This window comes from Gymnoscopelus braueri (assembly GCF_963280865.1).
Source record: "Gymnoscopelus braueri genome assembly, chromosome: 17".
Lineage (NCBI taxonomy): Eukaryota > Metazoa > Chordata > Actinopteri > Myctophiformes > Myctophidae > Gymnoscopelus > Gymnoscopelus braueri.
Genome location: NC_137617.1, coordinates 12,208,563 through 12,228,144, shown reverse-complemented (window position 1 = coordinate 12,228,144; position 19,582 = coordinate 12,208,563). Strand labels below are relative to the sequence as shown.

Below are 19,582 nucleotides of genomic sequence, written 5' to 3'. Positions count from 1 at the left end.
CAAATATTCGACATTTCATTGCAAGAGTTTTTGAAAATAGCAGATCTACAAGCTCACAATGCGTTGCATCGTGACGCGTTGTGAGCTTGTAGATAAGATATTTACAATTAGCCGACGTTTAAAGCGCTGATGTGGCCTAGTTGCTTCTTTTAGGCTTGTTTTCCTAGACCTGGTTGCTTATTTCTCTCACAAAATATGGCAATACTGGTGTCTCGCTATCATTGGCTATTGGTTGTGAAGGAGACAACGTTGTGGCAGGTGACAGCTCTTGCTATGAAAAATAGCCTGATTTATTAAGACAACATAGTCTTTTTGACGAGGAAATATCGTAATAGGCAGCAAATTACTTAAAAATTACTTACATTAATGATATCTATGTATTTTACCTAGCCACAACCTAGTAGTACATTTACTTACTACTACGTACTGTAAGTACAATTTTTAGTTATTCTTTTACTTTGCTGGAGCTTTTCCAATTTTCAGTACTTTTACTTCTACTCCACTACATCTCAGAGGCAAATATTGTACTTTTTTACCCCACTACAATTATTTGAAAACTTTAGTTACTAGATACATTAACCACTGCAAGTAGCCAATCACAGCACGACGGCTCCTTCGGCCAATGGGATCTCAAGTACAGGGAAATAAATAAAGTCTCCCAGCTTTAATTTGAATTTGAATTAATCAATTTACACGTTTTTAACTCACCGCTTGCTGATATATTGGACTCCTCCGTTTGAAAATAATAACAATACAATGGTATGTTAATGTATCTGGAGAGTGAACTGGCATTTAGAAATTATGTTACTAAGATTGTATTATCCTCTGCAGCTTGACAGCTGTGTTTCTCTTGTTTTAATGACATTTCTGTAGCCTCTGTATTGACATTTATTTTAGATAATGCTGCATTTAGTCATTTCATTGTTTCCTGGAATATGAATTTGATACCATTTGTAAAAACAATATATATCTCTTGTGATGTACACTAAGCAAAGCACTTAATGTATATTTATGGTCACATTTTGAAAATGTAGTGCATGCAATATACAATACTTTCCCCATAAGCATCATACATGCCATTACATGAAAGTGTAAAAAGCTGTGTTATTATTGCACTGTGGTTACCAAAGACTTGTCTCACGTTGTGCACAGATATACCACATCCCATGGATTTATATGCCAGTGAGGACTGTCCTGGCAATGTGGAACCAGCTGACAAAGACCGAGGTCAGTCTGTCTGTCTGTCTGTCTGTCTGTCTGTCTGTCTGTCTGTCTGACCGACCGGGGACACCCAGGGAGGGTCCTTGGGGCGAAAGCTAAGTGATTGATACTTGGGAACCACATGGACATTGGGAACTTACAGTTCTGTAACTCTGAGAGTTATGGAGGTCCATGGTCTATTGCATACCAATCTGGGGTCCTTGAAATTTAAAAAGTTTGAAGACCACTGCTCTAATGTCTCCTGTTTTCTCCTCAGATCCCAGAGCTGGCCAGAAGCTCAGTGTTGATGAGGGAACGCAGCCGGGTGGAGGAGACCCTGCAGGCTATGAAGAGAGCTGGAACGGAGAGGTTGCAGGTATACCCAAGTATTACTGTACATTCATGGAAATTATGTGTGCGCATGCACACAGTTCTGAAACTGTACATATTCATTTGGGCAAGCATTTGTCACCTTCTCTAAATGTTCTGAGTATAGTCTAATTTACCGAAAAAGGCAGATCTACAAGCTCAAAACACGTCACATCTTACAGATCTGCTATGTTCGGCGGGGCGACACTATGCAATACAATTTGTACTATCATCTTCTAAGAAGTGCTCTTTGTTTCGCAGGTTATCTCTGACTTCGACATGACCCTCACCAGGTTTGCCCACAATGGGAGGCGAGTGCCCACCACCCACAGTAAGTTCGCCCGCCCCGGGCGTCCACATAACAGACCCTTTCGGCTGAAATAGTCATCTGCGTCTCTGATCTTGTATGTCTCTTCTCTGCAGACATCTTGGATAACAGGTTATTGATGAGTGAAGCCTGCACTAGAAAGGTGAGCACAAATTAGTACTTACTTACTTCCACAAGAATACATGACATACACTTCAGCTATATACTGATGTGCAAGAATGTGTATGAATCCAGACTTTGGGGGTGCACCAGTAGCTGACTGGATAGTGTCGACCATATAAGTGATAAGTTGATTCCTTCCCCCTCTCAGCCTTCAGCTATCCTATAAACCAACTAAAACACTGAATCATGGCTCACCCTGCAGGTTCCAAAAATCCACACAGCCTTAAAATCTGCTGCTGTTTGTCGATTCACACATTGTTATTTATTATTTGTATTTAGTGCCACTATAGTTTTCTTGTGCTCATTTTAATTTGTGCCTGCATTTGTTTGTCGGTACCTCTGTGCCATTGAGAATGAGGTTTTAAATAAGTAATGATGAATCAGGATTGTGTACAACTGCTGATGATGCGTATGCAAAGTAAAGTCCCTGGGATTATTTTGTGGGGTTTGTTGGTATGTAGATTAGGCAGCTGCTGAACACCTATTACCCCATAGAGATAGACGCTGGTCGCACAGTGGAGGAAAAGCTTCCTCTCATGGTGGAATGGTAAGGAGTTGACACACACACACACACACACACACACACACACACACACACACACACACACACACACACACACACACACACACACACACACACACACACACACACACACACACACAGTAATGATTTCTGTTCCTATATCCACTGGTTCCCAACACTGGTCCTTGTGGATTCCAAATAATGTAGTAGTACCTCTAGTACTGATGGTTTTATATCCTTCCAGGACCTCTAGTACTGATGGTTTTATATCCTACCAGGACCTCTAGTACTGATGGTTTTATATCCTACCAGGACCTCTAGTACTGATGGTTTTATATCCTACCAGGACCTCTAGTACGGATGGTTTTATATCCTACCAGGACCTCTAGTACTGCTGGTTTTGTTTTTATTGTAATGATTTGTAGGTAATTAAATATGACTTAATTGGGCCGCTGAGAGTCGGTCAACAATATATTTATGATAGTTTATCTGTTGATTAGTTTCTTCATATTATCATAGTTCTAAAATGTATATCACGTTTTTAGTATTTGGATGTTGCAGTTCTGCTGAATCAAAGTGCCCTAATCTATTTTTGTTGCCGTTGTTGTTGTTCCTTTGTCTCCACAGGTGGACCAGTGTCCATGAGCTTCTCATTGATCAGAACATCAGGAAGGACATGTTGTCCCAAGCTGTCAGGGAGTCCAATGCCATGCTCAGGTCCATAACACTCACATCTTATTATATTATTAATACTCACAAGCCTCTGTGTGATGCAGGAGGCTTTGACATTCTAAATAGATGTTTTGAAATCCAAGTCAAATCAAATTCACAGATAAATAGACATAGACAGACGGACAGTAAAAAGTGTCTATGGGTCAGTGGTGCACTTAACAACCTAGCATCCATATTCTGGGCATATTCTGTAATGTCGTAATAGGCGGACATTCACCCGTGGTCCGGGGACCCCCAAGGGGTCCTTGAGGGGGTTATAGGGGGTCCCTAGGTAAATGATTGTTAGCTAGGAACCAAACGGTCTGAAATTCTGAGAATTAGGGGAGTAAATTAAAAAGTTTGAGAACCACTGGTTTTAGAGACAGATTCCGTTTTCAAGTGTGTGTGTGTGTGTGTGTGTGTGTGTGGGTGTGTGCGCGCGGGTGTGTGCGCGCGTGTGTGTGTGCGCGTGTGTGTGTGTGTGTGTGTGTGTGTGTGCGTGTGTGTGTTCAGGGACGGCTACAAGGTGTTCTGTGACAGCCTGGCTGAGCGTCAGGTTCCTCTGCTCATCTTCTCGGCCGGCGTCGGGGATGTCCTGGAAGAAGTGATGCGACAGAAACTGGTCTTCCATCCCAACGTGCACGTCATCTCCAACTACATGGACTTTGACCACACAGTGAGTCAAGCCGGCCTCTGCACCATTTAGTTAAAAATAGTTGAACCCTTTTTAACCACTAAACGCAATTACGTCACCGGGTCCCCCAGGGGTCTGTACCTGGCCAGTCCTTTTATCCCCTACAGCAAATCTCTGCTCAAAAAATAGCTGACCTATAAGGGGCCGTGTCCACTCCACAGAAAGCATTCTTTAGAGCTGCCAGTGCCTGTCTGCCACGCATTCTTCTTTTTGGCACGTCAAGGGGAAACATTTGGCTAGGAGCGCTGCTTATCAATCACGTTTGATCCTCCTGGCTGGTTCTGATAACCCCGTCATTTACAATCTGACGTTGAATAATTACCACAACCATGAGAAGTCCACGTATACCGTTGTTTCAGCTAAGCTGTTCGTGCTGATAACGCAGATGAGAGGATATTCGACCACAGCAACGGACCAGTTGGTCGGTTCGAACGTTGCGGGCATCAATAATAAACGCTGTGTGCGAGATCTCTGGACATGATATTCAAAGCACTCCTCCGCTCATAAAACGATTTCTGTGGACACGGTCCCTAAGATAGGATGTGGATATCAGACTTTATGTGGCCAGTCTATAATGTCAGTCATCTCCATATCTGGACACATTTTCAGCCTAATTCGACCTCCGTTGACTATATATAAAGAAATATTCACACTCACGTCATCAAAACTATTACTTCCTTGGCCTACTGGCAGTGTGCACATTTACCACTGATCGGTCCAGTGGTTCCCGAGATTAGCCCTGGACTCACACACAGAGAGACAGACGTACACACACAGACCCTCTTCTAGATGGCTCGACCCATAGGAGCCACGGATACAGTATAGGTGGGCACTAGGGACATCTGGGCACCTCGATGTAAAATTATATTTGAAAAATGGTCTTAAGTAATGAAAGGTATACATGATGTGAACATGCGGTACATCATTATCAGACTTAATTTTATCCTTCAACTTCTTGTTTATGCCCCAAAATGACATATACAGGTTTTGTAGCAATTTGTTGCAATTGTAGAAATATTAGACCTTAATTGTCGAATGTTTAAGCATGTTCTAATCATATACATACTTTACTTTCCTTAAAAAGATTTTCCAAATGTTTTATTTTTTAACATTTTGGAAAGAATAGCCAATTTAACAGCCCCTCTTCCTTGGTAACCACCTATCCTGTTACCGGAACCATGACTGTGAAAGGAGAAAAAAAAGACAAGCAAACAGACAGCAAACGGACAAAACATGGACAGTTCAGCTATTCACAACATTCACACAAATACATTTTTACCTCTAATTGCACCTCTAATGTGTTGTCGAGCAGGGAGTCCTGCGGGCCTTCAAAGGCCCACTGATCCATACGTTCAACAAGCAGGAGGGGTCCGTGCAGCAGGTGGCCCATCTCAAGCAGCTGCAGGGCCGGCCCAACGTCCTGCTGTTGGGGGACTCCCTGGGAGACCTGACCATGGCCGACGGAGTCGCTCAGCCACAAAACGTCCTGTCGGTCGGCTTTCTCAACGACCAGGTCAGCCCAATATAACCCGATGTTTCCCTACATGTGTAGACCTGTGTGAATCCTTGTGGAGTTAAAATGCTATAGGGCTGAAGGCCCCAGCTAAGTGTGCTCTACTCACTGTAGTTCAAGGAATGACGGGTGCAGACTTGCAGTAAACAGTCTTAATAAACAGTCCGCACTCACAAAATAAAATTTATATTTTGTAGTAAGTATTACTCTGTTTTTTGTGTTTTTTTTAAATAAATGCTATATATATATAAATATATATAAATATAAATATATGTTTGTTTTTTTCCTTATGCCTTTTCTTTTCAAAAGCAAACATTTATTTTGTGAGTGCGGACTGTTTCTTAAGACTGAATCCTTATGGAGCACTGGTTCTCAATGTGGAGTCCGGGGACCCCCGGGGGTCCTTGAGGGGGCTCCAGGGGGTCCCCAGCTAAATGATACATATTGTACAGTGTACAAATGGATCAGTAGCTATGATGCCCAGCTGATGTAAACTGTCTACTTCAAGTCTAATAGCCTGAGTTATACTTAGTTACGCGCCAGTGTTGCATGCCAAAAACAGCCGATCTACAAGCTCACAACCTGTTGCACTGCGACGTGATCTGTTCTTTTGAGCAACCAAGTTTAACTCAGGTTTATCACATTTATTCACCACAAGTGACGAAATGTACACACAGGCTGTGTTTACATGCACACAGGGGACACACTCATCTTTAGGACATGCTGTTTACAGTATGTGTGAACCTTTGATAAACTGCTTTCCAAGATCTGAACAGATTTTCTGCCTATCTTTGGTCTGTAAGGTAGTTAGTACAACACAGATAAAACATCGGTTACACTGGTGAATTGGTGATTTCACAACCAGAACGAAACTGCTTAATAGCTCTTACCTATTAAGCAGTCGTTGAGAAAGAGAGATGATAGCTTACTTCTCATAACTCTCTGAAAGCCGGTCTGGCTGTAGTGTTCACACTTTTCAAATGCAAAGTGCAAATTGAGCGTCGGTTGCGGCTTATTAGGTTTTCTGTGCTTGTTGTAAACAGGATACAGTGTTTACATGCTATGCGATGCGAGAGTGCGGTCTAGCCAACACCAACTCGGGACTCCAGAATCGCTGCCCTCCACACTCTCCTAGTATCTAGCATCAGGGTCTTGAGCTCTACTGTGTTGTTAGCTAAGCTGTTGCGCCGCAGTGCATCTACTGTACGTAGGTGGTGCGCTTCTTGCCTTTCCTGGCTTTGCCCTGGGTTGGCTCCCATAGTGTCAGTTTGCTTGCCAGTTTTCCGGGTGCCTGATGCAGTGCCCTGCCAGCCTCATCCTTCTCTCTCTGACTTTGTCAGTTTACATGCACCAGCACATATGCAGGGTGTGGAGGTGGGTGGTGATGACTGATATAAGCATTCACACCTGGCCTGACTCAAACTAATTAGACTCTGAGCTGGGAGTTAGGACATACTGTACCTGTTGTGTTGGTGTGTCAGTGCATTAATAATCAGGCATCCCCACACACACTCAAGGAGGAGTCTTATGTCTGTGTGGTGATAAGGTACGATAAGGATATACATTGAACGGTGCAGGGCAAGCGGTTGAGTGTACGTTATCTGAAAATGCCTGAATAAGGTGAATTTAACACAGGGCTTTCCCTGATAATAACTGGAGATTGGTGTAAATGTAGCCATTGACCAGGGTGTGCGACGTGCGTCAAACATGATGTCTCTGTTTGCTGTCTGTCTCCGCTAGGTGGAAGAGAGGAAAGAGTCATACATCAATGCCTTTGACATCGTCCTGGTCCAGGACGAGACACTGGACGTCCCAAACGCTCTCCTCAGCTACATCACCTCTGGCAAGTAAAAGAACCACACTGGGACGGCATTGGAACACCCAGCCAGCCAATAGCTGGCTAACTTCCAGGTTGCACAGTTGTACCGGTTTGCCAATCACACAACAACACAAAGGAACTCACGTTCACTTTCAGGTAGCTGCATGCAGGAACACACCGCTGTAAAACCTCAGGTACCAAAACCAGTTGAAGAGACTGGATTCACATGCTGGTGCTAGTGGTAGTCAGTGGAAAAAACACTCACTGAAAACTCTCAAGTCATGTACTGTATGTCAAACCCAGCATTTTGTTCTGTTTTAAGTGTGTATGTGGGACGGGACTGAGACAGATCAGATGTGAATATTATAGGACTATTATATATATATATATATGTACTGGACATATATTAGTATTACGGTATATATGCCCATGTTGCCTATATACAAAAGAATACAAAATGGAATGGCACGTTGTATTGCGAAGTGTCTGGAAGGCCCAAAAATATCTTCCTGTTACAAGTTACAGATTCCAATTTCATGGGTAGAAAAACAGTGTCCATTCTGTCCATCTAAACGTTAAAAGAAATCATTGGCAAAGAAAAGTCCCACTTACACAAATCATTGAGTTGTGTAATATACCATAAGCCATTTCTGTTTTACAGTTGAGTTTCCAGTTTAGATAATTAACTCTTGTTTTAAATTAGTTGTTTTAATGTACAATATGAGTATGGAAATGTAGATAATGTATGTATGGTAATTGAATGAGTTTAGGCAAAAGATAAAGGAATGGATGTGCCTAAATAGTATTGGAATACAGTCCAGACCCAAAATTTCCATCTTTAAAATAAATACAGAAGCTCTAGATTAATTATTTGAGGAAAGTGATCAGAGATTTTAATTCAAACATGTGTTGGTACATGGAGATACATAATTATGTTTTTTAGAAGCAGTAAGATTGTGTTGGGTAGTTGCTTATAAAGTATTAAATAGAAACTATAATACAATATTTCTTCATCTGGGTTATCCAGCTACTTTTTAAAGCGTTTTATAAGCTCTAAACAATAACCTGTTTATTTTAACAAACTATGGTGTTACCGTTATCCTAAAGCCCAGACCCGTCTCTCTCAATGGCTCTGCTAGCCCAAAAGTTAGTGAGCCATGGGACACCTTTCTCCTGTTGTTTTTGTTTTTTCACTGCAGGGTTATTTGAAAATATCTTTTCCATAAATCTATTCCATACATTTCACCAGGTATTCACGATCTAATGTGAAGCTGGCACATCCTTAAAAAAAGAAGCGTTTAACAAGTGTTGATTATGATATTATCATAAGTATTTGTTTTCTACAGAGCTTATTTTCTTAACTGATCTAAAACCCAATGCCAAAATTCCATTGGAAATCTGCAATGTATATGCATGGTGTAGAAACGTCTAGGTTGGCCGACAAGAAGAAGTTATCCCTGTGAACTGTGTCAGTAATGGAAAGGGTAAAATATATGGTTTATGTTCTGTGCTGTCTTTTCTGTTACTGGGATGGTTTGCATTTTTTGTTAAAATTATCAGGATTTAAAAGCTGGTGGTTCTTTGTCTCCTTTCTGAAAAGAACCATTTCTCTGCAAAAGCTAAGGTTACATACAGTTTACATAGTTACGACGATTCATACACACCCTGTGAATTTGATAATAAATTATGATAAATTGAATCCCCAGTCCTTTGGGGATCTTTTTTGTCACTGTACATTTGCACATTAGTCCTCTGCATTTACCCATCCTAACTATTAGGAGCTGTATGTGCCATTAATACAGCGCCCGGTGAGCAGTTAGGGGTTAAGTCTCTTGCTCAGGGACACTTCTGGGGGTGAACCGGAGACCTTCAGCCTCTCTACACATTCAGCTATGGCCGCCATGAACTTGCACTTTTACTAGTTATGCATGTTAATGACTGCCTCCTGTATTTAAGTAACAAAAGACGAGCACTTCTGAACGATCCTAGAGTAGATGCAAAGATTTTCTATTTCTGTAAACATATTCCTTTACTTGAGGTCTCGAAAACAAAGCAAATGGCAAAATGTATTTTTTTCCCCCCTGTTTTTCTTAAAAACATTTTATTCCGTGAGAACATCAGGGATAATACAAAAGGTGCATGTTTGCTTGGTCAACATAATCAACGCAATCTCTTTGAAACACCACTTGATCAAACACAACCATTCACACAAACACAGAACCATGTCAACGAAGAAACCCTTTGCACTATTTTCTTCTTGCTGTTTGAAAAAAAAAGGCTGTCATTAAAAAATATTAAAACACTATTCTGTACGGAGAACAAATTGTCAGTCTCTGGATGTTTTTTTGTTGTTCGGGTCAGTCCCTGAGTTAGAGTGCACCTCCATCTTCTTCTCATCACAACTCCTCGTGTCTCTCTCTCTCCTTGTCCTCTTCCACTTTGGTTTTGAGCTCGTCAGGGGTGATGACACCGTCATCATTTCTGTCCTGGTTGTTGAACATGTCGTCGATGATGTCCTCAACGCCCAAGCCAGGCTTCATGCGACCCTTGCCCGCCTCAACCTGTTGCTTGAGGAACTCTCCAAACTAGAGATGGCACAAGAAAAACAAACAAAAAAATGAGCATCCGTAAAACCATAAAATCAAAGTCCTCCTGGTACTTTGTAATGAAAGTACCAGAAGGACTTCGGCGCGCTGGCTATTCTTTGTGCTAGTTTTGCTTCTACTTAGATGAATATCAGTGTCAGCGTTTGTTTACCTCCGCCTTTGGAACCTCTTTGTTGTGGTTCATGTCCATGGCTCCAAATAAATCAGCAGGAGTGTCCTCGATCCACACAAACAGGTAACCTGGTGGAACGCCTCTCGCCAGGTCCACCAGCTCCAGCTCAAACACTAACACAGCGCTGCTCGGCACACCATCAGCTGAATGACACACAGAGAGAGACTTAGTTGGTCAATTGAATTCAAGTGTGTAAGTGTAAGTTTTGACATTACTAGGCATAATGTTAAGTTATTTAATCTTTTGGACACGTCATGACTGTAGCCACAGTTTAAACATGTATGTGTAGTACCTCTGATGTCCACTAGATGGGGCACTTTCCAGTGGTTTGATAAAACTATAAATGCATTCTAAAAGATACATGCAGTACTTCTGTGTATGCACTCAAAGGTATGTTGAACAATAGAGCACATATTGAGTATGTACTGTAGTACATATGACACATACTATGCACTGCAGACATGGTTTCTCACCTCCTTTCTCTCCATGTCCGAGGTGAGGTGGAATAGTGACCACCCTCTTCTCTCCCACACACATGCCAGTCAGTCCTTCATCCAGGCCGTCGATCACTTTGTTTGCACCCAGCACTGTACTCTGAACGTTCGCATAGTCGCCCCTGAGGAGAACATTTGAGAGAGTCCATAAAGCATGTTATGTGTGAACAAAATCAGTCAGAGACAGTAGGACAGTGTAGGAGAAAAATGTGAAGATAAGGTCAATGTGGAGGTCAGTGTGTGAGAAACTCACACCCGCCCCCGTCTTCAGACACCTCTTCAATTCAAGAGGTGTCTGGAGACACCTTCAGACTCCACCTCATCCCCTATCACTCCATTCTCTTTGTCACCTTTTTTCGATATATGTATTAGTTTATCCCTTCTTGTCACCTTTTCGCGATGCTTTTTTAAATTGCAAATAATACTATATGTTGGATACTTGTTTTTTTTTTACCATAAATTAATGGTTAATGGAATGTTGTTTAGATAGCATTTTGTTTAGACAGATGCTAGGTTTGGTGTTTACTTGGTATCCTAGTTTCTCTGAGGTGCTACATTGTTTTCTCTGCACTCTACTTATGTGACTATTTGCCCTGTTGTTTGTTGACTAGGGTTCAAGCCATTTACTCTGATCTCACACTTTTAACTCGCTCTGGATAAGAGCGTCTGCTAAATGCCTACATTGTAATTGTAAAAACAATAGACCACATTCACGCCTCGGCCATTTTGCTCTTATGTCACATGACGTAAGAGCAAAATGGCCGCTGTGTGAATATGCTCAGTGGTGTAGGTTGACGTGTAGGGACTCACGAGGAGAAGAGTAAGGTTCCGTCCATCAGAGTGCAGTTGTAGTGGTAGTCGATGTGGTCGTTGACGGCGCTGGTCTCGTTGCACACTTCGGGGCGGTGGGTGACCTGGACGACCACGTTGTCCTTGGGGTTGTGGAAGTCGATGACGTGGATGTCAAAGACCAGCACCGCTGAGCCGGGGACGTCCTTACCTGCACAGACAAAGACGTAATGATAAGAATTTGACTCTCATAATGAATAACATTCATCAGTGTTCCATTTGCTTGGGGGGATAGAAACACTACAAGTCATGTGGTTAATGTATCGCGAGCGCGCTTCATCAACAGCCATTATTATGGGGACTCAATATTTGGGACTACAGTATGCAGCTGTATTTGAAACAATTGGTTTCCCCATGGTAAACGTTACTTCCGCATTCTTCTTGTTCTTGTTATGTCTGAGAACACGAAACAATATTCTTCATTTACATGATGAACGGAGATGACCCGACTCTTTCTATCTCAATGGCTCTGGTCCTGTGAGTTGACTGACCTGCTCCCTGCTCTCCATAAGCCAGGTGGGGTGGGATGGTGATCCTCCTCTTCTCCCCAATACACACTCCCAGCAGAGCCTGGTCCATGCCAGGAATCACATAGCCCATCCCGATGTACGTGTTGTATGTGCTGTTCCTCTGGTAGCTGTGGACAGGACGACATCAATAAGTAAGTACGGTACTTTTATACATCTCATAGGGCTGTCAGTCTCCTAGTGTCCTAGAACAAGAGCAAAATGCTGCAGTAATCCAATGGGTAGGGGACCCATTGTACCTGCTAACATTTCTATGGAGAGTGTTGCCTAAACCCATAAGGATGGAAATGAAACCTGAGTTGTTTCAAATAAGAGGGTGTCCCTTTTTGCAGCAACTTGCTCTTTTGTGTTTACTGTTCGTGTCTTACTTACGACAATACAGATGTAAACTCATAATTTACAGCCTCAAAATACACCAGACAACAGTGACGAACATGACTTCTAAGAAGTGTTGATGGATGAGAAGGATTCTGTTTTGTTTTTATATTGTTTTAACTTTTTCCTGGATTTTTTGCCAGGTTTGACATCATTCAAAATCACTTAAAATGTTCAAGTTTTAAGTTGAGCTATCTCATCAGGGATAATTACGCTTTACTGGCTCCTTCTTAAAGGTCGACTCACCCGTTTTTTTTTACCTGGTCCTCTATTTTAAGGAGGACATGTGAAAACTTGATAGAACGCGTCAATGCGTGCCACTGACATTCCAGCTCCAGCTGATCATGTCAGATTATCACATATCCTCACCATAGAACAGTAGGATTCAGGTTAGAAGTCGTCTGAAAGTGACCTTTTAGCCAGAACCTCTATTTAGATGTGCATGTGGGAACTGCAAAGGGAACTGTCGACAAGTCTTCCAATAGACTCTCCCAATTGAAAATAAGAGAGAGTGAAAGCTACTATGAGCACCCCCCCCCCCCCCTTGGGGCACACGGTAGATCAAAGATGGGAATGTGAGGCCTTTTCTGTTTGGAGGTGGTCCCAAATGTTTAACTTGTTGCCTAAAATCATGACTTGCTTTCATCCACCGCCTGCCTATTTGATCTCAATGTGATACCAGTCCAACTTGTCATACATAATCTATTATCCTGTTACTGTAACATAGCTACTGTAACTCACACACTGTGTCATTGTGTATCATTGTGAAGCTCAGTGATAACTACAACCACTTTCAACCTCACATCCCTATTTTGGGCATGTCATTATATTGTCATAATAGTCTAAAGTTCACTCTTGCTTTTAGTTGATTTTTGTTTCTTCTAAATCTGTGTTGTTATTCATGTCTTTACTGTTTTGCTTGACTCACTGCCTTTTGTTTTAGCCATTATTTTTATGTCATTGTTCTATTTTTTATGTTTTTTGCTCTGTAAAGCACTTTGATCTGCATTTATGTCATGAAAGGTGCTATATAAATAACGTTTAGTATTATTTAAAAAAATCGAAATATCCCATCTACAGGCTCACAATGTGTCGTGATGCGACACACATTGTGAGCTTGTACATCAGCTATTTTCGCTATTATATAGGGCTTAAATTGTTAACGTGTCTGAACACAAGTGTGTGCACGTGTGTACGTGTAAGGGGTCTCTCAGCTTTTGTCCAATGTAAGAAGGGGCTCCTATGTAAAAAAAATAAAAAGGAGGTAAAGGAGGCAAAGCTAACCTGGTGTCGAAGGTGGCGCCATTGAGGAATGTCCCGTTGTAGTGGTAGCGGATGTAATCCCCCTCCACCGACGTCCGCTTGCACGACTCGGGCACCACCTGCTCGTCCACCGTGACGTTGTCCTTGGAGTTGTGGATGTCCACGAGCAGGACGTCAAACACCAGTGTGGCGTGAGGCGGGATGTCTGTACCTGGAGAGAGGGGGGACACTTCTATAAGCCATATGTCCAGATATGTCAGTAAGGTAGTCTGCCCACACAAACATCTGTTCTTCTGTCTTCTCCATTCCTGAGTTAATAATCTCATGGGGCATTTATTTCCCACTGAGTTTGGTGACGATTAGGGTTGGGATCCTTTAGGATTTTAAAGATTCCGATTCCTTAACGGTTCCCTTTAACCATTTCTATAGGGGGTTCCAAATGGACCATTACGGGTCCATTTGGTTCCATTTGTACACACTCAGAGTTATGGTTGGTCCTTGAAATTAAAAAGTTGGAGAACCAACCGGTATTGTAATTCTATAGCAGACGTGAAGTCCACATAGCAGCTTCTGACAGTGTGATAAAAGCCGGTTCCGTAAACGGTTCCAAATGTGATGGAACCGATTCCGATTCCTCAATGTTGGACCCAACTCTAGTGACGATCTGCCCAGTCGTTCTCTATTTTCACCTTGATCTTGATTATGACCTTGATCTTTGAGACCTATAATTGAATAATCTCTTCCGCACAGCCTACTGCTTATTTCATGCTGCTTATTTCCAACTGGTTATTTCCTACTGGTTATTCGCTGCAAGTTTCATGAAATTCTGCAAATTATTGTGTTCAGAAACATGCAGACAGGAGCAATTACAATGTCTGCCGTCGTGCAGTGTATTGCTGCGTGCAGGTTAATGAGTTGTTTTTAACATGTTGATTATGTTATTCATTTCATTTAGCCGATCTACATGCTCACAATACATGTTGTGAGCTCATGAAAATTGGAGAGAGATTCTCATGAGATTCTCTCATGATTCTCCAGGAGTTTGGATAAACCAACATCTAGTCTTCTACAGCTCATCACATCTAACAAGCCTTTACTTTGTAGTTTTCCCCATGCTGTATGCTCTCATGCGATTCTAAAACGTACTGTATCCTTTTTCTCCATAGGCTTTGAAGGGCGGGATGACTATATTCCTAGTCTCTCCCACACACATGCCCAGGAGGCCCTCGTCCATGCCTTTGATCACCCAGCCTTCACCAACCATCGTGTTGTAGGTGGCCTGCCTGTTGTAGCTATGTACAGTAGGGTTCATACAAGAGCAAAGTCAGACACACATCATCTCCGACACAAACTTACCGCTTTAACCCAGGGAAGGATATGAAAGAAATAATAATAATAATAATAATAATAATAATGATTCTGTTTAATTCAAAACACAAAACACAAAAACAAGCTCACAACGTGCCGTGATGCAACTTGTTGTGAGCTTGTAGGTCTTGATTTAGAACTATTTTTAAGACTATATACATATGTAAAGTTATCGTGTTTGGTTTGGATGGCCCAACACCTGGATGATACAGTACAGGGACACTAACACACAAAAGGACTGTCATTCGGATAAGGTATTCGGATCAGTGTGAGGTCAGCCTAGGGCCATGTTGTTTACTTTTATTTGACTGTGAAAGAGCTTTGTAAACAGCATCTTTAAAAGGTGTCGTAGACTTAGTCGAGCTGCAGCCTAACAGTTCGTTAGACCCTGCATGGCGTTTCTTGAATACAAGTGTAGGAATGACATTCCGGACTCACTGTTATAATGACCAAGCAACCATCTCCACTTTCAACCCATCCCAAACGGCACCAAACTGATGCAGCTTGCCAGTAGGCCACAGAAGTGCCTTACTTATCTTTTTTCATTCAATTTAAAAAAAAATCAATAATTGCAACATTAATGCTAAATGAAACATGTAACTGACTGAAGGATTTCCACATTTTATTGTGCATAATAATTAGCATATCTTACTTCAATATAGATAATCAAAAGTATTATTTCATAATTGAAAGCATCACGTAAGCATTGCTTTTCCCGTACACAGTATATTACATTTCATAATGTTAGTATTTCTACATTCTCCCTAAGGGTGCAGCAGTTCAACTAATTGATTTAATCGATTATAAAAAAATATTGATAATTTAATCAATTAATAGAATCACTCGATATTTTGGGCATCGCAGCGCGTTGTGACCTTGTAGATTGACTATTTCCGATTAATAGAAAACGTGATCGATAGAATACTCCCAAAGAAAATATTGTAAAGTTGCAGCCCTAATTCACCCCCAGCCCCTCAACAGTGTTCCAGACAGTAGGCCTCAGCTCACCTAGAATCGAAGGCGGTTCCGTCCAACAGGGTGCCGTTGTAATGGTATCTCACATAGTCTGAGCGCATCACAGAGCGCTTGCAGTCTTTGGGAGTGGATCTGGTTTTGGTGACGACCAGGTCAGCCTTGTTCCACAGGTCCAACAGCTGCACGTCAAACACCAGGGTGGTATCTGGGGGGACCACATCACCTGTAGGGGTGCAACAGTTAATCGAACTAATCGCTTTAAATTTGATCGATTATATTTTTAAAAAATCAATATTTTTAATAAATATACATATAATCAGGAGTGTAGTCGTGATTTAATAGCTGGTGGAGCGCTATTCCACGCGCACGTGTAAGGACGCCGATTGAAATAACCTTGGCCATTAATTAACCCACAATACATATCAAATTGTATTATTTTTACTTGTATAATGGGGATACTTTATAGTGTTGTCATCTACAGTTATGCATTTACCTTGCAGAGCTCTGTAAATTGAATTCATTCATGACTCCATCAGCCACTGTTACCACTGTAAACATTCTGTGGACTGCTTCAGAAAATCTGACCGCTATAGGCCTATGCCTCTTTTAAAAGTACCCTACAGTACTTCAGGTCACACAATGGATCATTGATATGCACCCAGCCAGGGTCATTCCTATGTTAATATAGTTCGCGCTGTTGACACTCGGCAGCCTTTGCAAGACGGTGTGAATGGTTGTTTTTAATCGATGTAAGATCTAGTAAGTTGAAGGCTCTCTCGAGGCATAAACGTGCACGCACATGCATGTGTGGGGCTCGTGCGTGCAGCTAAAATAGCTAGTGGAGCTCTCCGCTCCACCAGGACTACACTGGACACACTGGAAATCAATCAGTCAAGCAATTAGTAAAACAAATACTGTCAGGGAGGTCCGTTTTCTCTAGAGTGCACATTACTACAATGTGATATCTTGTTCATTTAACTCTCAGTGGCTACAAATGGACCCTTATTTCTGATAGAGTACAGATGGGTACATTTGGTTTCATTTGTACTCTCCAGACCCTGGTGTCGCAATGGTAGGACACCTACTGGTTGACAAGTAGTACTGCCTGAAGCTCATACGCCAATATCTCTGGTTATTTCTTCTTAACAGAGGCAGAGCTGTAGATATTTGGTTTCTCATGCAAGAAACCTCGAATCCCAGGCAGAACATAAAAGTTACGTATTGCAGCTTTGAATGAACACTCAGGACTTAATGAACCCATGAACCACTTAAAACCCCATCCTTGTTGAGCGGAGTCCCTCAGGGCTCTATACTAGTGTATTTTTCGCTCTACATTAAATATCTTCGCTGAAAATAGTCAGTCTACCAGCTTACAATGCGTGGCAACTGGCAACGTGACACGTAAGCTGGTAGATCGGCTATTTTCTGCAAACGTTTTCCCCAGAATACGGATGCTGGGGTTTCAGTGGTTAAGAGTCCCTATTTTGGGCAAAAAAGGAAAACATCTACTGAATTTACAGTCAAAAGCCCCGCCTGTTGCAGATCTAAAGCAGTGGTTCTCAAAGTGGGGTCTGGGGACCCCCAGGGGTCCTGAAGGGGTGCCAGGGGGACCCCAGATAAACGAGTTAATTAATATGCATCAAAATCAGTTTAGCAACCCCATATACATCAGCTATTTGAGCGACCTGTTGAGCTATTTTCAAAAAATCTTGGGAAAGGTGTTAAAAAATGTGGAATATTGAACAACACAAATCTTGTATGGGGGGGGGGGGCACTAGAAAAAATATTTTAAAAAAAATTTTAATTTAGGGGTCAACCATGACATGAAACAGTTTGAAACCATGTGATCTAAGCTAAGGCCTAACTAAGGGACATCTTGTACACTTGCAGTTTACCTGCACCAGTGGTTCCATAGGCCATGCCTGGGGGCACGGTGACCTTCCTGCGCTCGCTGACGCACATCCCCTGCAGACCCTTCTCTATGCCGGCGATCAGGCGACCCTCCCCGATGAGGCCCACCTTTGCGTCTCCTTTCTGATGACTGGTGATGGCCGTAAGAGGGAGACAAAAGATGGGAAACGGATACAGACAAGAAAACATTAATTATATGGAGCATGATGGTCGCTTTTTAGCCTTAAATTGAAGGGTGCAAAGCTAAAGAATGGATGCAAGTGGGACCTTTTTTGGGGCTTTAGAATAGTTGACAGACAATAGTAATTTGTAGTCTTTAAATAGGCCTACATTAGGCTAGTTTTCTCATTGAAAAATACTTTTCAAGTAGGATAATGGATGCCGATCGCAGAAAAGGGAGTTCATTTGAGGTGATCCACACAAATCACTGTGTGATGGTCGTCACTGCCATGTATTATAGTTGTATAACAAGCGATAAACAAATATCAAATATACTATCATGTTTCCATAGGTTTACTTTGTTTTTTTTTCACACCACACTTTTAGCTTATATATCTTCTCCGATCGCAAGAGTAAAACGCATCCATTCAAATGTTCAACAAATAGCACACACGACAAACATTTGCATGAAGGCATTATGCATAGATAGCAGTGGTGGAAAAAGTACTCAAATGTTTTTACTTAAGTAAAAGTATCAATACTGCAACGTAGAAAGTAGGCTACTCTGTTACACGTAGCAGTAAAAGTAGGCAATTGGAAATACTCTACCTCAAAATTGTACTTAAGTACAGTACTTGAGTAAATGTACTTAGTTACTTTCCACCTCTGATAATATATATATAAAGGCCTTTTGTTAACAGGCCCTTTTGTTTACATTGGAAATCAAAGTTATCTGTACTAAATTCAATGGCGTAAAGTAACTAAGTACATTTACTCAAGTACTGTACTTATGTACAATTTTGAGATACTTTTACTTAAAGTTTATAGGAGCAATTTTCTGTACTTAAGTTACTTTACACCATCGAATGCATCATGCATAGGCCTATGTCACACAATCACACAAACTCACCTGGAATCAAAGGTTTTCCCGTCCAGAAACGTAACATTGTAGTGATAACGGACATAATCTCCAGTCTTCACCTCTCTGGGACAGTCTTTAGGTATAGAGTATCTGTCTATCACTATCTCCCCGGAGCGGTTAGGGTTGCAGTCCACCACCAGACAGGATAAGAGGAATAACATGAAAATACTGGCCCCAAACATCTTTACTACAGAATGATCCCCCCAAAAAAACAAAGTTAAACAATAACAGGATTATAAATATATTAAAGATCTAGTGCAAAAAGTTGGATCTTCGTGCAGGGTCGTGTCTGTACACGCACACAGAAGAAGAGAGAGAGAGAGAGAGGAGCTCCTTGGTGGATCAGAGCTGCTGGAGGAATTCTGTAAACGTGGACAGTCTGCCGCTTTTGCTGCTCAGGATTTAACGCGGTTATACCCACATCGGTGACCCATCAAAGACTGTGACTCTGTAACTCCCACTGAGACAAAGCAGTGGGGGTCGTCCGGGGACACCCAGGGGGTCCCCCACTCACTCAGCCAGCCTAATGAGTAGATTAATTTAACTAAAACAATCATACAAATGGTAGGGTAAAACTGTTCTAACAGTAGGGCGGGATATATGTTGTAATATATCACTATAAAACAATAATGTGTTTACAAA

The 19,582-nt window shown here is 41.8% G+C and overlaps 2 protein-coding genes across 2 annotated transcripts; one reads left to right on the top strand and one right to left on the bottom strand.

Moving 5' to 3' along the window:
- Positions 1-631: 631 nt before the first annotated feature.
- On the top strand, positions 632-9,193 carry LOC308105378 (7-methylguanosine phosphate-specific 5'-nucleotidase-like). Its single transcript, XM_080456059.1, has 10 exons — positions 632-759; positions 1,153-1,227; positions 1,478-1,576; positions 1,831-1,900; positions 1,993-2,039; positions 2,521-2,606; positions 3,210-3,299; positions 3,807-3,969; positions 5,300-5,500; positions 7,241-9,193. The coding sequence occupies exons 1-10, from the start codon at positions 757-759 to the stop codon at positions 7,349-7,351; spliced, it is 945 nt and encodes a 314-aa protein (XP_080312185.1). The 5' UTR covers positions 632-756; the 3' UTR covers positions 7,352-9,193.
- A 197-nt stretch (positions 9,194-9,390) lies between these two features.
- On the bottom strand, positions 9,391-19,336 carry fkbp10b (FKBP prolyl isomerase 10b). Its single transcript, XM_080456054.1, has 10 exons — positions 18,929-19,336; positions 17,844-17,989; positions 15,982-16,171; positions 14,752-14,897; positions 13,627-13,816; positions 11,932-12,077; positions 11,402-11,591; positions 10,571-10,713; positions 10,077-10,240; positions 9,391-9,904 (listed from the first exon to the last, which is right to left on the bottom strand). The coding sequence occupies exons 1-10, from the start codon at positions 19,120-19,122 to the stop codon at positions 9,716-9,718; spliced, it is 1,698 nt and encodes a 565-aa protein (XP_080312180.1). The 5' UTR covers positions 19,123-19,336; the 3' UTR covers positions 9,391-9,715.
- Positions 19,337-19,582: the final 246 nt, after the last annotated feature.

What these genes read in the sequence shown, in the direction of transcription:
- LOC308105378 (XM_080456059.1), top strand. An exon ending in CTGGAACGGAGAGGTTGCAG is followed by an intron (nt 1,577 to 1,830) that starts GTATACCCAAGT and finishes TTTGTTTCGCAG; the next exon opens with GTTATCTCTGACTTCGACAT. An exon ending in ACATGGACTTTGACCACACA is followed by an intron (nt 3,970 to 5,299) that starts GTGAGTCAAGCC and finishes GTTGTCGAGCAG; the next exon opens with GGAGTCCTGCGGGCCTTCAA.
- fkbp10b (XM_080456054.1), bottom strand. Translation starts at nt 19,122, where the DNA reads ATGTTTGGGGCCAGTATTTTCATGTTATTCCTCTTATCCTGTCTGGTG. An exon ending in GGGAAAACCTTTGATTCCAG is followed by an intron (nt 17,990 to 18,928) that starts GTGAGTTTGTGT and finishes GGCCATCACCAG; the next exon opens with TCATCAGAAAGGAGACGCAA. An exon ending in AAGAGGTTCCAAAGGCGGAG is followed by an intron (nt 9,905 to 10,076) that starts GTAAACAAACGC and finishes TGCCATCTCTAG; the next exon opens with TTTGGAGAGTTCCTCAAGCA.